At 36.1% G+C, this 20,085-nt stretch overlaps 2 protein-coding genes and 1 long non-coding RNA gene across 3 annotated transcripts; all 3 read right to left on the bottom strand.

Moving 5' to 3' along the window:
- Nucleotides 1–5,203: 5,203 nt before the first annotated feature.
- LOC107061438 (uncharacterized) lies at nucleotides 5,204–7,297 on the bottom strand. The gene is made up of 2 exons (XR_001473977.1): nucleotides 6,945–7,297; nucleotides 5,204–6,725 (listed from the first exon to the last, which is right to left on the bottom strand). It is a non-coding gene; the product is annotated as an uncharacterized lncRNA (long non-coding RNA).
- A 2,726-nt stretch (nucleotides 7,298–10,023) lies between these two features.
- LOC107061432 (uncharacterized protein K02A2.6-like) lies at nucleotides 10,024–11,878 on the bottom strand. The gene is made up of 3 exons (XM_015310672.1): nucleotides 11,527–11,878; nucleotides 11,354–11,442; nucleotides 10,024–10,047 (listed from the first exon to the last, which is right to left on the bottom strand). The coding sequence occupies exons 1-3, from the start codon at nucleotides 11,876–11,878 to the stop codon at nucleotides 10,024–10,026; spliced, it is 465 nt and encodes a 154-aa protein (XP_015166158.1).
- Nucleotides 11,879–13,056: 1,178 nt separating this feature from the next.
- On the bottom strand, nucleotides 13,057–18,028 carry LOC107061431 (uncharacterized). Its single transcript, XM_015310671.1, has 5 exons — nucleotides 17,575–18,028; nucleotides 17,116–17,514; nucleotides 14,765–16,062; nucleotides 13,964–14,342; nucleotides 13,057–13,922 (listed from the first exon to the last, which is right to left on the bottom strand). Exons 1-5 carry the CDS (start codon nucleotides 18,026–18,028, stop codon nucleotides 13,057–13,059), a joined length of 3,396 nt encoding a protein of 1,131 aa, XP_015166157.1.
- Between the last annotated feature and the right edge of the window lie 2,057 nt (nucleotides 18,029–20,085).

Genomic DNA, 20,085 nt, shown 5'->3' with positions numbered 1-20,085 from the left:
GGGGTATACATGGTGACATCCTACCAGCCTCCTCCCATGCGTTTTTTCCCAAGTGTGCTACCATGAAGGGGAAATTGAAGGGCCTACCCGGCATGTCAAAGAAGTGTCCTAGGTACCCATATGAATTAGGGAGCTCTATGGGTGGCGTGTGGCTCGATAGCCAATGTTGGGTGTCCCGACGTGGTGGGAGGCTTGCTATTTGGAACGATGGGCCCTCCAGATCGTCCCACTTGTGAGAAAAGACCTCCTAGCCGATTGAGTAATCAAGGGACTCACTCATGAGCCTCGTGAGCTAACTTGTGAGCTTGGCAAGGGTTCAACCATGCGATCAAGGGTCCGTTAGCCTAGACGTGCAGTTATGGGGCAACGTTGCATGTGGGACTTGTATGCATGACGTGTGGGCTATGTTGGGCTATGCGCTAAGACAAATGAAGGCATGATAATGAAGACGCACATGACTAAGGCCAAGGATTGGACGTTGCCTACTCAGGCGAAGCGAAGGCCAAGTGCGCATGCACGAAGCGACTAACAAGCTTGAGGATAGGACTGTGCATGCGGCAGTGATGCTCAGGTCGGCATAGCACAAGTATGTCCATAGCCAAACCCCAGGGCGCACTTGAAAGTGATCCAGTCTGTAAGGATATGCCATATGAGTCAATGCATGTCAATGTCATACCTAGACATTAGACGGGCGACACAATGAGGGGAGCCTTGAAGGGAACCTCTCCACAAGTACAAGGATTGTACTTAGGCAACGGGGAAAAGTTGAAAGGCTGGTCCTATGCTACAGGGAGCTTTGGGTGTCATACGGGTAAATTGTGTGTCACCGACGCAGTTGAAAATACGCCCGTGACATTATAGTCCATACATATTACTAACTCTAATAAAACTCAAATCTAAATCAAATCAACACTAATGCTAAAAAAGAATAATTCAACACTAAGAATGACAATAATGTTGAATATTTGTTCTTAGTTTTACATTGGTTTAGATAATTTAAAATAAATAGCCTAGTTTTAATTTTTCTTTAATATTTGGTCATATTATTAATATCTATTAGACTTATTTTAGCATGATTTAATACTTTTAAATTATGTTCATCTTCATTGTGACTTATTAATTTGCAATATTTATTTTATGAGATTTCATTATTACATTTTGTTGAATAATTTAGTGTCATAACTTATTTCATATTTTGTGTTATTTTCTTAAGATGTCCTTATATAGGTGTATTTTGGCATAACTAAAAAATAGCTGAAGCCCAAGCTGATTATATATTTGTAAGAATATTTTATCAAAAACACCTAAAAATCCAAGAAATTTGAAAATCCCCCAGAAAACTCGAGGTTGAAAATCCAAATTTATCAGTTTGGTTTATAGATTTGGAAATTCGACACAAATAATTTGACATTTAAAAGACTCAAACAAATCCGATCCATGTACAACCCTAGTCTTAACGTTCATATTTTGAGTCAAAATAAAGTCTGAAGCTATTTTGAAATTTTAAGATTTGATTTTTAAATCTTTCAAAAAATAGATAAATTCTATAAACATACATATACTTAAAAAATAATGTAACTCAACCAATATTACAACTCAGCAAAAATGTAAAATCTAAAATTTATCTTATATTCCTATCTATACAAGATAAAATTGAAAATATCATTACCGTTGTAATATAAATTTCCTCATTAATATCTTCTTAAGTGAAAACCCAGCTCATTCTCCCGCTAAGGTACTCCATCTCCTTCTACTATTATTCTCATTTCATGTATTCAAATAATTTTTTAAAGATTTTCTTGTCTGTTATTTTTGCTTATAATGATTGTGTCATGTTTTTTTGTTCTTCCATTTGATGGATTAACCAGAAAAAGACATTGTCAAACAATCAAGGGCTACTCAAGAAAAAGGCTTTGCCTCCTAGTATAACCAACAAGGTGAGAATCATCTCCTTGCTTTGATAAATAGTTGAGGGTCTATTTACAACAACTCTTTATATCTATGAGGAAAAGGTAAAGTTTATGTTTGCTCCATCAAAAATAATTTTTCTATATCTACGAGGTAAAAGTATGATTTGTGTACACTCTATCAGAAATATTTTCTACGAGGTAAATGTAAGATCTATGTATGCTCCATTGAGAACAACCTCTCTATTTTTACGAGGTAAAGATAAGGTATATGTATACTCCATCGAAAACAACCCCTCTATCTCTACGATGTAAACATAAGGTCTGCGTACGCTAAATTGAAAAACAACCCGTCTATCTCTACTAGATAAAAATTAGATCTGCATATTCTCTATCTTCTTCAGTCCCACTAGTGGGGTTATGCTAAGCATGTTATCATTTTGATAAACAAGTTATCTTGTAATCAAGTAACTTTAAATCTAATGAAGGTACTTGACATATACATTTGCACGGGAAAAATGGATATAACAAGAAGGTTCAAATGCGGTAAGTGGTGAAAATGCAAAAAAAATTAAAATTAATAGAAAAAATAGGTGCTTAAACTTGAATTTTATGATGTTTCAATTTTTTTTAATTGTGTTTGAAGTTCAATTGAAAAAAAATAGGTATAAGACATAAGTACACCCTTTAACTATGGACGAAATCTCAGCGACACACCTTAACTATATATGGGTCCAATTACCCTCCTGAATTATTTTAAAGTGTTATAAATATACCCTTCAACGTTGAGGTGGCACAGAGAGTGTGCTCACTCTCTTGGAGGCATGTGGGAGACATAAAAGAAGTATTAAAATCTGACTAATATGGACATGTGGCCATTTTCAATTACACATTTTTAGAGTTAATTAGTACACATAAATAATTAACATTAAAATTTAAGTTGACATCTTTTTAATTAAATTTCTATTTTTCATTGTGAAATTGCAACACCTCGATTTTCAAAAAGAACTAAAGAGAGGTTCGTACAAGTCGCCATCAATTTTTAATTTTGGGTCAACTTCAAACGAACATATCTTTTAGCACATAAAGAGTTGAGGGTCTATTTAAAAAAACTCTCTATCTCTATGAGGAAATGGTAAGGTTTGTGTTTCCTCTATCAAAAATAATTTCTCTATTTCTATGAGGTAAAAGTACGATTTGTGTACGATATATCAGAAACAATCTCTATATATCTTCGAGGTAAAAGTAAGAAGTGTGTATGCTCCATCAGGAACAACCTCTCTATTTTAAGAGGTAAAAATAAGGTTTGCATATACTCCATCGAAAACAACCCCACTATCTCTACGATGTAAAGCTATGGTCTGCGTATGCTCCATCAAAAAATAAATTGTCTTTCTCTACGAGATAAAAGACTAGGTATGTTGTTGTTGTATTCGTGATCGGATTAACTAACTATGCTTTAATATATCCTCCTACATTGTACATACAATTTCTTCACATCAAGCTTGAGTCATTTTTTCTGAATTTAAAATGATGGATTTTGTGTGCAAAATTTATATTTATGAGTCAAGTTTTACATTTAAAAAAAGAAGAAAAATTACCTATCTATACATTATTTTTTTACCATTTTCTATTATTTCCTACCATTCCAAAAAATTATAAAAATCTCTCTTTATATTTACATTATCTCTGGATACATCACTTAGAACAACCCTAAATACACGATCTTTCTTCCTTTTTTGACTCCAAAAATTACTCCATTGTGTTGAAGAAGAAGGAAGCTAATGATTGGAACATGTCAAAGGAATGGGTCCAACGAAGCTGACTGACGTGTCTACAACAAGTGTTGATGAAGAAGGAAGCTGACGATTGGAACATGTCAAAGGAATAGGTCCAATGAAGCTGACTGACGAGTTTACAACACTGCTATAGAATTAGAGTTGCACTAGGATTATACTACTTATATCTATTAGAATTATATTACGACTAGGATTAGATTACAATTAGGATTATAGTACAACTAGGATTACATTATTTATAATTACATTATTATTATTTTAGTAGTAATAGGTATTGTAGTAGGACTCTAAGTATAGTTAACTTAAGACTCTACAATTCTCTCCCTATATAAGGAGTATGTACTCAACAATTTTAATCATCAATACAATTCTTGATTTCTCCATACTTTACGTGAGATTTCTACATGGTATCAGAGCATAAAAGTTCTTCCGCTCTTTGAGTATTGATAAAAAAAAAACCACACGTTAAATTGCAATGACCACTTCTACCAACACTATGTCGACCTCCTCACTTCACTAACTCATTGCCGCTTGCTCCATTAAACTTAAGCTAGCAAACTACCTCATAAAGAGGACACAAATATCCCAATTGATTCAGATCACAGAGAATGAATCAAGTAAAAGTAGTTGTTCCACTGGACAAACTGCTAGAAAAGTTGTAGTGGTTGAGAAGGATGCAAAAGATTGTAGCAGCATTGATGATTTGAAGGAGAAATATGTGTTGCTAAGGAGTTTGATCTCAGGCACCTTGACCGAAGAAATCATGTACCTAATTGTGGGATGCTCAACTGCCAAGGAGATGTGGGAATGCTTGGAAAAAGCTTATATTCAAGCAACAAAAGTAATTAATTTTGCTAGGAGTTTAGGTCTCAGATACAAGACCTTTAGGACTGTCATATTAGGTAAGACACTTTATCCCACCCTTAATCAATTTGTTTAAGCTCTCACGAGTTTTGATATATGTTATGCCGTAATTTTACTATCTTTAGAAAAATCACTTTTTTGAAATGTTCTAAGTATAAAACAATTTAAGAAAAATACTTAGAAAAGATTCGCCACTTAATTTTTAAAGAAATTAAGAAACTTAATTTAAAAGGCCTTAACAGGTAAACCTTTAAAAATTTAGAGAAAATGGGTAAGAGGTTCTTATTTACACTTCAAGAAGGTTTTTAAGGCACTTGAAGCGCTCGCTAACACGCAGTTATCCTACGACTTAGATTAAATATATTTTGACTATTTTTAGAAAAATGATCAACTTGAGAAAATAATTAAACAAAGAATAATTTTTTAATTTTTAAGAAAAAGAAGATATAAATTGAAATATTTGACTTAAATTGCAAGTGATTAGAATTTTAACAAAACTAGATTAATTAGCATTTGTTTGAATCATTTTAAAAATAATTTACACCAATTTAGTTGATAAACCAAGAAATCATTTTAAAGTAGTGAAAGTTTTAAATAGAAAGGCATTTGAATAAGTAAATAAGGGTGCAAGAGTTGATAAAATAAAATTTATTAAAGTAAACCAACACAAAGAAAATAGTTCATCCTTTGGGGAGTTCAATTAAGTTATTTAAAGTTAGAGTTAATAAAAAAAAACTAACAATAAGTAATCACAATTAAATAATCCAGGAGAATAAAGGAGAAGATAAATTTGGGCCCCCTTTTTTAGGGTCAAACTCGTTGCTGATTTGGGCTTTTGGCTCAATTCCCATTTTTGTATACCCTTAATGTATATCACTGTATATCAAATGTATACAACCCATTTTTCTGCTTTCCGAGACCTGTTTCAGCTTTCAATTTCTTGAAATGATGAGTTCAACTCGATAGTGCTGAGTTCGGAACTCCATAGCACATCCGAAATGCAAAGGAAAGAGATAGAAGAGAGTCGAATGGACTCAAACCAAGGAGGGGTTCATGCAAGGTAAACATGGAAGAAAAATTAATACTTAACTTATAGTAGAATTAAAATTCAAGGAAAATTGAACATATGACATATTAAATTCCAATCTTCAACTAAATGGTTAGTGGCATGCTAGACTCAAAAATGCAAATAAATAAAGAAAAATAATGCAAGTCTTTCTAAACAAATAAATGGAACCCAACAATGACTAAACTATCAATTTAATAAGGAATGTTTTAAAAATAATAATAATAGTAAAAAATAATATGAATTATTATAGCCAACTTCACAATTACGCTAATTCTTATTTAAATTGATTAAATTTCTTAACTCTTAAACTCTCATTGTTATACAAGTAACACTTAAATTCATGTGACTAAACTATTATCTTGACAATTAACACATATCATGGAAGAACACCCTTTGGCAGTAGCAGACAAAACAATACAAATATTATTTCTCACTTCCAATGATTGACACTTAACTTTACTTTTTACTTTTTTGTCAAAAGAAAATAATGATAATAAAGTAATGTAGTCAAATGCATGTATGAATCTAAAGCAATGTAATAGAATAATAAAAATCATGGTATCCACGGAACAGAGGACTCACAAGGAAGGGAGCAAACATGAGTTTAAAGGTCTACTGATTCAAACAAATAGAATGGAGAAGGAGTCCACAAGTTTAAAATATTTTCAAAAAAATTGTCTCAACATTTATGAGGTATCAACAAGTTCATAAAAATTTTGAAACACCTTGAGCAAACAGAATGCAGGAAACGAAACTAGAATGCACTACTCAAAAGCTGAATTCTAACAAACAACACGAAATAAATATGAGCTGGAAAAGTCTAAAAAAAAAAAAAAAAAAAAGAAAGAAAGAAAGAAAGAAAGCTATATGGCATTTACCCATCAATCTACATGTTAAGCAGTGACTAAATCCAAACAACTAAAATACTTAAAACGAACACAAAGCAAAATCGGGAATTTAAAGAGATAACGGAAGCAGATTACTTGGTTATGGGTAGTGAACTTGAGACGACGAGTTGAAACGAACTATTTCACCACCACGTTAAAAGAACTCCGACGAAAGCTTCCGATGACAAAGAATACAGAGCTTAAGACAAAAATTCGAGATTCAAAATTTTTAACTTAGCAACTATAGAAATCAAAATTCTTCTTATGAACCTATATCACTGTGATTTTCCTCTCTTTCTTTTCTAAATGGCACCAATACCATCTATTTATAGCAAAAATAGAGATTTGAATTCAAATAGCCGTTTGAGAGATTCATTGAAAATAATGGAGGAGAAAAACAAGGAAGAGAAAAACATACCCCTAAAAATCCGGACTTGATGTCATAGCTCTGATTTGCATCAGATTTGGGTGAGATTTTTATCTAATCCAAAGTCAACAAATCAAGCTTGAGGTCTGCAATATTTGAATATGGAGGGAGGGATTATCAATGGTGATGGGTGGAGTAGTTGGATGAAGAAATTAAGGTTCTTGGTATTGACTTTTACTGATTTTTTTTGGAATTTTCTGAATTTGCAAGGAAGAAGAAGAAAACACAAGGGGTGGGGTCGGGTACTATTGTTTGTATTGATATTGCTGGTGGGTCTTTGAATTTTTAGTTGGATTTGTATGGAAGAAGAAGAAAACACATGGGGTGGGGTCGGTTTTGGTATTGGAATGCTGATTGTATAATGCATTGTTGTGAGGAATTGTTGGAATTGGGTTTTAGCATTGAGATGAGCCGATTTTTATTATGATTGGGAATTGGCTAGGAAAATTGAATTGGAGAAATGGGCTGCTGGATAATTGAAAGAAGAGGGCCCAATACTTGGTCTTTCTAAAAAGGTCCAAAAAGTGGGACAAAAATGGTATATTGAATTAGAAAAAAATAGACCAAATGAAATTGACACACTTAGTCCACTTAACTTTAAAATTTAACCAATTTGACTCAATTAGTGAATCCGACTAAAGATGAAATAAAATGAATTAGTATTAATTAATTGACGAGCTTCTTAATCTTAACAAAGTAAAATAATTAACTTAATTATAAATTAATTATTTAAAATATAAACTATTATATAACTAAACTAATTAACCAAATATTTAACAAAATCTTTTTTGAGGCGATTTTTGAATGTTCATAAACTATGCTAATTATATACAAAAGTATATAAAACATATATATATTATTTAAAAGTGACAAAACTATTTAAAATAACTTAAAAAATATTTTGAATTTTATAAAGTCAATTATTTCAAATCGCTTGGAATTTAAGAAGCTCGATGATTAATTTATATTGTGGAGGGCCAAAATTGGGTGTCAACAACTGCCCCCTTCTTTGGGTAGGGTCGATGAAAGAAAACCTGGGAAAAGAAGATTGATGAATCAAATTTTGACTGAATCCACTTCCATCTCTTTTAAAAGAAAGACTCAATATGGATTTTTTGAGGAATTATGGCCGGACCTTAACATTGAGTTTCCTACATATCTCAAGTTACATGAGAATTCATGCCACTTGTAGTTCGATATGCTTGATTTGACGCACGATTAAGAAAGAAGTCAAAAGCTATCCCGATATCGAATTATGAAGAGACCAAAATGCTTGAGAATAAGATTTGAGAGAGGATGTCGGAATACAGCCTAGTTTTCAGCATTGATCCCGCCTACATATCCTTAGACCTTAGGAATCATGCTGTTTGTAGTTTGACTCGATCGGTTGAAAAAAGAAATCTATTATGCTAGATAACCCTTGGTTCTGGAGAGTGACAAATAAGTCGAGTATGAAAAAGAGGCTTGCAACCTCTTAGCCATGAATTTGGGGTCCTTCATACCCATAATTAAGAACTTATACGGACATAATTTCCAAAGCTCTTGGTGCATTATCACTCAGATTAGAAAGGTTGCTTCCGGTGAGAGTGAGAAATTTTTCGGATACGAAATTGAAACTGATAAACCTAAAGAAAAATCCACATGCCTTCTGATACGGGTGTGGTTTGATTGTGGTGGTAGTCGCTCCTCAGCTCGCGTCCTATGAGTTTGATACTCCTCTTCGGACTATGTCCCAGTTCGCTGCTAAGAAAAAGTTCCACGTTGTGTTGTATCCATTTTGATGTCGTCCGCACCTGTGGTTTGATTAGAGAATTCATCCTCTTGGATGCTCTCGATAAAGACTGAAATAAACTCGTTAGTAGAAATTGTAATTTAAATAGAGAAGTGTTATGTTTTTACCATTTTTGGTACATGTTTTTGTCTATATATTCTGACGTCATCTTCTGTCGGTTTTGACGCAGTAGATGATGAATCGATATGATGTGACATGGTGATGACTTTCTCGATAATGGAATATTGTTGATTACGATACTTTATTGACATGATGATGATAATGATGCTCGATTGATAGGATGATGTTGCTACATTGATGATCCATTGGCAGGATGATGTTGATCCAATAGTAGGATGATGTTGTCGAAGCTTGATTGGTGCGATGACGATGATCTATTGGCAGGATGATGTCGATCCATTCAGTAATGATATTATCACCTTTGATAATATAATACGGATGACCCTTTCAGTGATTTGAATATACAATGGCCCTCTTGGCAATGGAAGATGCAATGTCCCTCTCGGCTTTTGTAGATGATGGCCCTCTTGGCATTTGAAGATGCAATGGCCCTCTTGGCGGTTTGAATATGATGGCCTTCTCGGCAATTTGAATATCTAATGGCCCTCTCGGCATTGTAGATGATGGCGCTCTCGGCGTTTGATATTATCACCTCTGATAATATAATATGGATGGCCCTCTCGGCAATGATATTATCACCTCCGATAATATAATATTGATGGCCCTCTCGGCAATGATATTACTACCTTTGGTAATATGATATTGATGGCCCTCTTGGCAATGATATTATCACCTTTGATAATATAATATGGATGGCCCTCTTGGCAATGCACATCGCCGTATCTGGTATCGATGTGACTTACAAATATCCTTCAACGTTAACCTCTTTCGACTTTAACGTGATAATGAATATTTTTGGCAAGTTGCACTTCAAATTCTCTTAGATATTTGATGTGTCTTACATGTGCCCTTCAGACGTCTTTAACGCTGGAAAATGCAACATGATGTTATCATAGTCATTTGTACATCTTAAAGTGCCATCCTCTTGATGCTTTCACCTATTTTTCCTCTGACCAATTGTATCTTCATTGTGGCTACTATATATATATTTATTTATTTATTAATTTTTTTTTTGAGAAATATGCACAAGAAATTGTTGTTCAAAATACCAAGTTAACTACTTTTATCGGATGAATATCAATGCCTTTTCCTGCATAAAGAAAATGTTAGTCTTGGGCGCTTTTGCTATTTTGACTTTCCCATATTTTTTGAACATGATTATCTCTTGATATCCTTGTAAACCTGCATTCACAGAAAATTTATTAGTTTTAAGTGAACTAATCTGTGTTGACTTCTTTGATTGCTTGCTCCTCCTCTTGCTATCTTTGGTTGATTACTTGTAGCTTCCCGCTTCTTGGTAGACATAAGATAGATCTATATTTTATACAAAATATTTGATATATGTATAAAGTTTTTAGAAAAAATGGATTTTTGAAAAGTTATTTGATGAGGGTCACTGCCAAGTGTCATGTCACATTAAAGCTTAAGTGAACACTTCAGTTCAAGTTTCAATATATCCAATCTAAAAGTCCTTTTAAGCTGGGGAAATCAGAAGATAATTGAAGTTTGACTTTGAATTTCTGAGATATTTGGGTTCATGAGCCTCTGATCATGCTGGAGATTACTTGTCGTTAACTTTGAACTTCTGACAGTACTTGATAGAATTTTTGAGATCTTCTCAAAAATTCTGCCCCAGTGAAATTTCTTGGAATCTCTCAACTCTTTGGTAGGAAGACTTGCGGAATTTTTGAGATCTTCTCAAAAATTCTGCCCCAGTGAAATGCCTTGTCATTTCTCAGATCTTTGGTAGGAAGACTTGCGGAATTTTTTTGAGATCTTCTCAAAAATTATACTCCAGTTGCCTTTTCCTAATGCATGCTCAATCCTGTCTTACTGACGAATGATCTTTAGAATTTTGAGCTTCTCTCAAAAATTCCGCCCCAGTTTCCATTATCTTTGGAAATGAAAATTTTATGGGGTGTATGACCGAGCCGTTGTGGCGCCTACGTATCTCGTTGAGGCAAGAATCAGGTCAAACGTAGTTCCCCTTTTGAGAAAATAGGAAATTTTAATAAGAAAATGACCGAGGCCGACATAGGCCGCCTATGTATCTCATTTTTGAGAATTCAGGTCAGACGTAGTTCAATACAAGGATATAAAAACTTGACATAAGCAATTACAAGCAAATGATACGACTACAAGGAAAGTGATGAGAGAAAAACTAACTTTTAGACGTAGTATCTCTTGACAACATCCGAGTTGATTGGTTTTGGCCACTCTTGGCCATCCATCTCTGACAGGATCAAGGCACCTCCAGATAACACTTTACAAACCATGTACGGTCCTTGCCAATTTGGTGCAAATTTTCCCTTATACTCATCTTGATGGAGGAAGATGCATTTGACGACCAATTGTCCTTCTTCAAATGTTCGAGATCTCATTTTTTGTTGAAAGCATGAATCATTCTCTGTTGATATAATTGACTATGACAAACAGCGATCATCCTTTTTTCATCAATTAAGGTTAAGTGTTCAATCCGATTACGAACCCAATCAGCATTGCTCAGTTCAGCTTCTTGAATGATCCTCAATGAAGGTATTTCAACTTCAGCAGGTATCACTGCTTCTGTCCCATATACTAGCAAGTATGGAGTTGCTCCGATTGATGTTCTAACGGTTGTTCGTTATCCCAACAAAGCATATGATAACATCTCATGCCAACCTCTGTGATTATCAATAATCTTTCTCAAAATCTTTTTGATGTTCTTATTGGAAGCTTCTACGGCTCCATTCATTTGAGGACGAAAAGCAATTGAATTCCGGTGAGTAATCTTGAATTGTTCACATATTTCTCTCATCAAGTGGCTGTTGAGATTCGCTCCATTGTCAGTAATGATGGATTCTGGTACTCCAAAATTACATATCAGATTGTTGCGAACGAAATTAGTTACAACTTTCTTGGTCACAGATTTATAAGAGTTTGCTTCCACCCACTTGGTGAAGTAATCAATGGCAACCAAAATAAATCTATGTCCGTTAGAGGCGGCTGGCTCAATTGGGCCAATGACATCCATGCCCCAGGCCACGAATGGCTAAGGCAATCCCATAACATTAAGTTCGTGAGGGGGTACTCGGATCAAATCACTATGTACTTGTCATTTATGACACTTTTGCACAAATCTACAACAATCATGCTCCATAGTCATCCAAAAATAACCAGCTCGAATGATCTTTTTTGCCAAAGTAAGCCCGTTCATATGAGGTCCACAGACTCCAACATGTACCTCTTCAAGAAGTCTTGTAGCTTCCATGGAATCTACGCACTTGAGGAGTCCCAAATCTGGAGTCCTCCTATGAAGGATTTCCCCACTTGGAAAGAAATTATTAGCCAATCGACGTATTGCCTTGTTTTCATTGGATTTCGTATCTTCTGGATAAATTCCAGTCTCCAGGTACTTCTTTATATCATAATACCAAGGCTTTCCATCTGGTTCCGCTTCTACATGCGAACAATGAGCGGGTTGTTCCTTTAAATCTATCTCCAAAGGATCGATGTAATTATGATCTGGATGCTTGATCATAGAGGAGATAGTGGCAAGAGCATCAGCAAATTCATTTTGCAACCTTGGAGTGTGCATAAACCCTATCTTTTGAAATCTTTTGCACAATCTTTGCACCAATTGTACATATGGAACATCTTTGGATTCTTCACGACCCATTCCCCTTGAACCTGGTGAATTAACAAGTCTGAATCTCCAATTACCAGCAACTCTTGGACATTCATGTCGATGGCTAACATTATGCCAAGAACGCAAGCCTCGTATTCTGCCATATTATTAGTGTAAGGAAATCGAAGTTTAGCCGCCACGAGGTAATGTTGATCGGATTCCGATATTAGAACCGCTCCAATTCCAGCTCCATTATAGTTCACCACTCTATCAAAGAATACCCTCCAACCAGGGTATGACTCAGAAATGGTTTCTCCTATGAACAACACATCTTCGTCAGGGAAGTATGTTTTGAGCGGTTCATATTCTTCGTCGATTGGATTTTTTGCAAGATGATCGGCCAATGCTTGTCCTTTTATCGCTTTTTGAGTAACATACACAATGTCAAACTCGTTCAGAAGCATCTGCCATTTCGCCAGTTTTCCAGTCGGCATAGCTTTCTTGAAAATATACTTCAATGGATCCATCTTCGAAATAAGATATGTAGTATATGAATACAAATAATGCCTCAGCTTTTGGGCGATTCAAGTCAAAGCACAACATGTTCTTTCCAATAGAGTGTACCGAGCCTCATATGGAGTAAACTTCTTGCTAAGATAGTAGATCGCGCGTTCCTTCTTTCCAGTTTCATCATGTTGTCCTAATACACACCCGAACGCATTTTCTGAGACGGACAAATATAGTGACAATGGACTTCCTTCTCGCGGAGGTACCAATATTGGTGAATTTGTCAAATAATCTTTGATAGTATCGAAAGCTTTTTGACACTCTTCGGTCCACACCGTTAGTGCATCTTTTTTCAACAACTTAACGATGGGCTCGCAAACTACCATGGATTGAGCTATGAATCGACTGATGTAGTTCAATCTTCCAAGGAAACTCATAACTTCTTTCTTAGACTTTGGAGGCGGTAAATCCTGAATAGCCTTGACTTTGGTAGGATCAAGTTCAATGCCTCTTCTACTAACTATGAAACCCAATAATTTACCAACGGGTACTCCAAAAGCACAGTTAGCGGGATTCAACTTCAAGTTGTATTGACGCAACCGATCAAAGAACTTTCTCAAATGGGTCAAGTGATCTGAACTCTTGCGGGATTTGATGATTACGTCATCCACGTATACTTCAACCTCCTTATGGATCATATCATGGAAGATAACTGTCATGTCTCTCATATATGTGGCCCCGACATTCTTAAGACCAAATGGCATTACCCGGTAATGATAAACACCCCATGGTGTAATGAAAGCCGTCTTTTCAGCATCTCTTTCATCCATCAAAATCTGATGATAACCCGCAAAGCAATCCACAAATGATTGCATTTCATGCTTAGCACAGTTGTCAATGAGAATGTGGATATTCGGCAATGGAAAATTGTGTTTGTGACTGGCTTTATTGAGATTTCTATAATCAAACATATTCTAATTTTACCATCTTTCTTAGGCACTGGAACAATATTGGCTAACCAAGTTGGATACTTAGTAACCTCTACAACCTTGGCTTGCATCTGTTTGGTAACTTCTTCTTTGATTCTCAAACTCAAATCTGGCTTGAACTTTCGACTTTTCTGCTTTATCGGACTGAAATCTGGATTGATCGGCAACGTGTGAGAAACAATATTTGTGCTCAATCCAGGCATATCATCATAAGACGAAGCAAGTACATCGATGTACTGTTGAAGCAAACTGATGAGTTCTTCTTTTTGAGTTTCTGTGAGATGGACACTGATCCTGGTTTCTTTAACACTTTCTTCATCTCCCAGGTTCACGGTCTCAGTCTCCTCTAAATTTAACTTATCTTGATTCTCAAACTATTTCAATTCTTCTGCGAGGTGTTCTGGAACATGGTCTCTTCATCATATTCCTCGAACTCATTCTCATCTATCTCATTTTGCTCACTCAACTTATGACATGACATAATATTGGCAGGTTTTAAGTCATTTTTACTGAAATCATAAATAAGCCATGTCAGATAAAAAAAGTTTAAAACAAATTAGTAAGTTGTGAATAAATAGATTTAAGCAATAGAGGAGGCTTTCATTTAGATTAAAAGAAAGTACAAACTTTGGCCATGACCATAGGGCAATCTGCCTTTTTAAACATCACGAGGGAAATTAAAGCTTAAAGAGGTAAAACGACATAAAGGGTGGGTCTTAGGCCTCATTCAGACTACCACCAATTTTAGAAATAAGTAAAATAGATATATCTTTGTCTACCAAGACGAGTGAGGAACCAGGAGTTGTGTGGATGTCCAGTTAGGCACTTGCTCTTCTGGTTTGGCATTTCGAATGCCAGATGTCTTGATTATCTCCTCAAGCACAACATCAGATTCTTCAAAAAGATTCTCGATTCCCTCTCCGAGACCATCATTATTGAAATATTCTCGCACTGGAAAAGACTGGTATAAATGAGGTACCGATTTTGCTAATTCCCAATCAACCACCTTGTTACTCGAAGCTCCCGTCTCATCATCTGCTATTGGGATGTATCCCAAGCCAAACTTTGAACTTTTTGTGAAAATTTGAATAGGCTCAGTGATACCTTGCAAAAAATTTCCCAATCCAAAACCAGGTTCAAATCCACTTCTTAACATCAAAGTAGCTATCATCCTGTAAATGGAAGGCATAGGGGGATGTGAGGCCAAATCATCATCGGTAGCATTCACTATCTCTACTGTATAGAAGTCAGAACCTCTAGCCACATCATCGACAATTGGGGCATAGTCATTCGAATGTCTTCCTTCACCATGAATGACTACTTCGTGATTGTTCCACACAAACTTCATTAACTGATGGAGGGTAGAGGGCACGGCCCCATCCATATGGATCCAAAGTCTTTCGAGTAAAAGGTTGTAGCTAGTGGTGATGTCCATCACCTGAAACTCGACAATGAAATCTGCAGGTCCTACTCCAATACCCAGACTAACAGCGCCCAATGTTTCTCTTTGACCCCCGTCAAAAGCTCTCACATTGACTTGGTTCTGACGAATCTTCCCAAGATCAAAATTCAGTTGCTTGAGAGTCGACAATGGGCAAATATTAAGTCCAGATCCGTCACCTATCAGAACACGATTCACAATCTTGTCATGGCACTTGATTGTAATGTGAAAGGCTTTGTTATGCATCACCCCGTCACAAGGCAACTCTTCATCGCTAAAACTAACACGCTGGCCTCCGATGAATTTACTTACCATGGTTGTGAGATTATCGCTGTTTGTCCCCACCGGTACGTGAGTCTCATTCAAAGCCTTTAACAAAGCATGTCTGTGTTGTTGTGAACTCATCAATAATGCCCACACATAAATTTGAGTAGGTGTCTTCTCCAAATGTTTCATGATGAAATACTCTTTAGGCTGCATTCTCCGCCAAAACTCCTCGGCTTCATCTTCACTGATTGGTCTTTTCTGGTGGTCTCTCTTGTGGCCTCCTTGAGCCAATTCTTCTGGTGTATAACATCTACCAGATCTAGTCATACCATGGGCAGTAGCGGTCTCGATCACAAACTCTTTCTTGGTAAGGCCTTTCTTTGGCACTGAAGTAAAAGCTTAATGAGGTGCCATTATCACAAACTCTTTCTCAGTAACGCCCTTCTTTGGCCCTAAAACAAAAGCTTGATGAAGTGTTTTTATCATGAACTCGGGCTTCTTGCTTATGCTTTGAGAGGCTACAACCTTCTCAAGACTGTCAAGATTCGATGGGACTATCGTCTTAGCAGCACCCCAATCCTCTTTTTTTTCAATCATATTAATAGTATCTCCCCCATGATTTGGTAGAGGATTACTATGTACATTCGGAGAGGCAGTCTGAAGGGTGACCACCTTGTGATTAATTAAGTCTTGAATCTTATGCTTCAGGTTGATGCAATCTTCGGTGGTATGTCCTGCACTATTGGAGTGATATGCACATATTTGATCAGCTCTAAAGAATTTGGAGTTTGTGTTGACAGGTTTAGGTTCGATGGGATGAAGCATGCCTGCAACTTTCAATCTTTCGAACAACTTAGTTCGGCTTTCAATGAGAGGAGTGAAAATTCTGGGAGGTTTCCTTTCAAAGTTTGGACGAGGAAGGTCATAGTTATTTTGTGGAGTTTGGAGGTACTTGACGGTAATTTAAAGGATTTTGGCGGGGAGGTGTTGGTGTTTGGAATTTTGGGTATGGTTGAGTTTGGTAATTTGATTGTGGAGTCTGATAGTTTGGAGGGGTATTTTGGTAATGTGGAGCTGGGAGATTAGGAGGCGGAGTTTGGAAATTTGGTTGGACATAGAAGATTGGGTAGGGATTTTGTGGAGCTAGGGGATAGGGTTTGGAGGGTGAAGATTTTCTAGAGTTAAATCCGAACGATCTCTTTGTCCTTCCATCAGATGCATCAGAAATAAAAGACACTTCCTTTTTTTTCTTCCTCAATAGTCCCGAAGATCCGGCTTGGGCTGCCACCCGGGCAATCTTTTCGGTCTTAAGACCATCTTCGATAGTCTCACCTATTTTGACTATCTCAGCAAATTTTGCTCCAATGAGCAACATCATTCTATCATAGTATTTTGGCTCTTGGATGCGCACAAATACTTCAGTGATCTCTTTTTCAGACATGGGAGGTTGAACTCTGGCAGCCTCTTTTCTCCACATGTATGCATATTCACGGCAGTTTTCGGTGGATTTTGCCTAATCTTTTCCAAGGAGTATCGATTTGGAACGATCTCTACATTATAAGCAAATCTCTCAATAAAATCTTTAGCTAAAGCATTCCAACTAGGCCATTGCTTCATGTCTTGGGAGGCGAACCATTCTAAGGCCTCTCCATTCAAACTTCGGCTGAAGAGCCGCATCAACAATGCTTCATTTTTCCCAACTCCTACGAGCTGGTCACAATACCCCCTTAAATGAGCTAATGGATTCCCAGTTCCTCCAAAACTGTCAAACTTTGGTACCTTAAACCCCTCGGGAAGGTCTAAGTTTGGATGGATACACAAGTCTTCATAGTTTAGCCCTATAACGTTTGGAGTGTAATGAAGTTATTTCATAGCTTTCATAATTTCTTCCTTCATGCTCTGCTTATTCATTTCCTCTTTGACCCTCCACTCTTTTTCCTTTTCCTCATAGTGATCGGGTTCGGGATATGTAGTGTAGTGAAGATGTGGTTCTGTGAGGATTGGAATATGGAAAGTGGCTTTTGTAGGTAGGGGTTGAGTAGTAGGTGGGTTTGAAGTGTTTTGAGGAGGATTTTGGTACATGGAAGGAAATGCTTGAGAGTTGTGAGAATTTAGGCTTTGAGATGGATGAGGTGTTTGGTAGGAAGAGCTAGCATGATGTTGGTTAGTTGTGTTTAATTCGATAGTTGGGGCCTTTTGGACTGGAACAATAGGTGGATTTTGTGGGAAATATTCGGGTGTTGGATTAGGAGTAGGGAAATGGAGCGGAGGTCTTTCGTTGTTTGGAAGAGGAGTGTTAGCAGTGATAGCCAAATTTGCCAACTCCCGAGTCTTATGCATCTCAGCCCTCATTTCAACAATTTGTTGTGCCAGTTAAGCAATTAACTTATTCTGCTCAGCAATGATATGGTCTACTATTGTGATCTCATTTAAACCGATGTTCTCACCATTTCCAGCCATCTTTTCTTTTCCTTTCAATAAATTTTGGCCCGGGAAGGAATCTTTAGGGACTTTAGATCTCGTGAAGTACGGATGCTCATCCAGTTTCTCAACACAAATTAGTTCTAGTTACCTGATAAATGAAAAACAACTCAAAAGTAGCTATGTTAGTTATTGTTTCTAATGAGAAATACAAATAAGATGATATAAGAATAAACATATAATTGTCATTTTGCTTCAAGCAGATTAATCCACGAATGTATTTTGGGTGAAAGGGAGGACTCAAATGGAAGGTTTTTTTTTTGGGTTAGTTCATTTGAATGAATCAAGAAAGTCGACTTGCATAGATTCTTTCTAACTTCTTCCACTCATATCTTTTAGGTGAAATCTTTCAGAATCCTTCAAGGAAAGGGAGAATAAAAATTTTTAGGATAGGGACTGCCTATGTATCCTTCCGGGGAATCCAGGCTAAGTGTAGTCTGAATCAGTCTAAACATTGATTCTTCAATTTCTTCGCCATTAACCAAATCAATGATCGGCAATGACGTGCTAACACTTCTTCTAGACATTCTAGCAAAGTAACCTTTCTTAGACTGAAAGATGGAAATTTAGAATTTTTTTAAAGGGTTTATATATTTTCCGAGAAACTTAGACAACACTTCAGGAGTAACTTGGACGGACTTTGTTGTTGTGGATTTTTATATATGCTTAAGGTGCTCTAAGAAACAAGAGTGGATTAATTCTGCTTTAGACAAAATGACACATCACAACACAAAGCGATTATGTCAAGCAACACACAAACAATTTATATCGCGGCCTAAATTTGTGACCTTTTTATGCCAGAGGTAGGCCTAAACGTCAAACATAATGTGATTATGATAGATTGATCCAAGCAATTAATTTGTGACAACTCGAGTTTGGAAAACAAAGACCAAATATTCATTAAATACCAATAAAATGGTATAACAAAGAGAGAATACATAAAAGATGACATAATATAAAGACAAATCTAAGACTCGGCCTATTTTGAGTTGTTGTTGAGTTGCTGGAAACGATGAAGGGTGAAATGAGTGGTTTGGATGAAGGAAAATGGAGCGGTTGCTGGCTATTTTCAGGCGGGTTTTTGGTAGTGTGAGGTTGGAGCTCGAAACAGTGGTTATTTAGTCTCTCCGGCATCATGGTTTCGCCGGAGAGGATGAAGAGAGCGGCTTACCAGTGAAATCTTTTGGTGGCTGGTTGAAGCTGGCCGGAAATGGAGTTTGGGAGGTGGTGAGGAAGGAGGGTGGCGACAGATTTGAGAATATGATAGAAAAATTTCTTAGGGTTTCACTCATTTTGAAAATTTTCACCACTTAGTCTAAAAATATTATCCACCCCTTGACTTAATGAATAAGCTATTGTTTATATAGAAAATTGAAAACTATCTATAGTACGATACCATTATCTTAAAACTATGGGTTGAATGAAATCTTATTTATATTTGAATGAATTTCTAGGTTGTGCAAAATATAAAAATTAATATTAGCAAATGTAACGAATAAAACTGAATATTAAAAAAAAAAGTAATGAACGTAACTAATGACATGTAAAAAGTGCAATTTAACAGATATAACGATTTAATCAAAATGAACAAATATTTGAGCGTATTCAACTGGCAGTGACAAAAAATAATGTAATTAAAATTAACTGATAAAAAAATCCTAAATTTGACAAATAAAGATAGTTATAGAGAAACTTATTTAAAATTATAAAAAAGGTATTTTCAACAATTAAATAAATAAAACTTAAAAGTTACGAATTTTGAAAATGTTAGGCCAAAATTGGGTGTCAACATTTGTCCCTTTCGTTGGATATGATTGATGAAAGAAATCATGGACAATGAAAATGACAAACCCGATTTTGGTCAAACACATGACATTCATATATGTCACACCCCGAGTTATCCCCGAGACGCGGACACGGGACCGTGA

The sequence above is a fragment of the Solanum tuberosum genome, unplaced genomic scaffold (genome assembly GCF_000226075.1).
Source record: "Solanum tuberosum cultivar DM 1-3 516 R44 unplaced genomic scaffold, SolTub_3.0 scf00134, whole genome shotgun sequence".
NCBI lineage: Eukaryota > Viridiplantae > Streptophyta > Magnoliopsida > Solanales > Solanaceae > Solanum > Solanum tuberosum.
The sequence above is the reverse complement of the archived record's forward strand: the minus strand, read 5'-3'. Positions and strand labels throughout refer to the sequence as shown.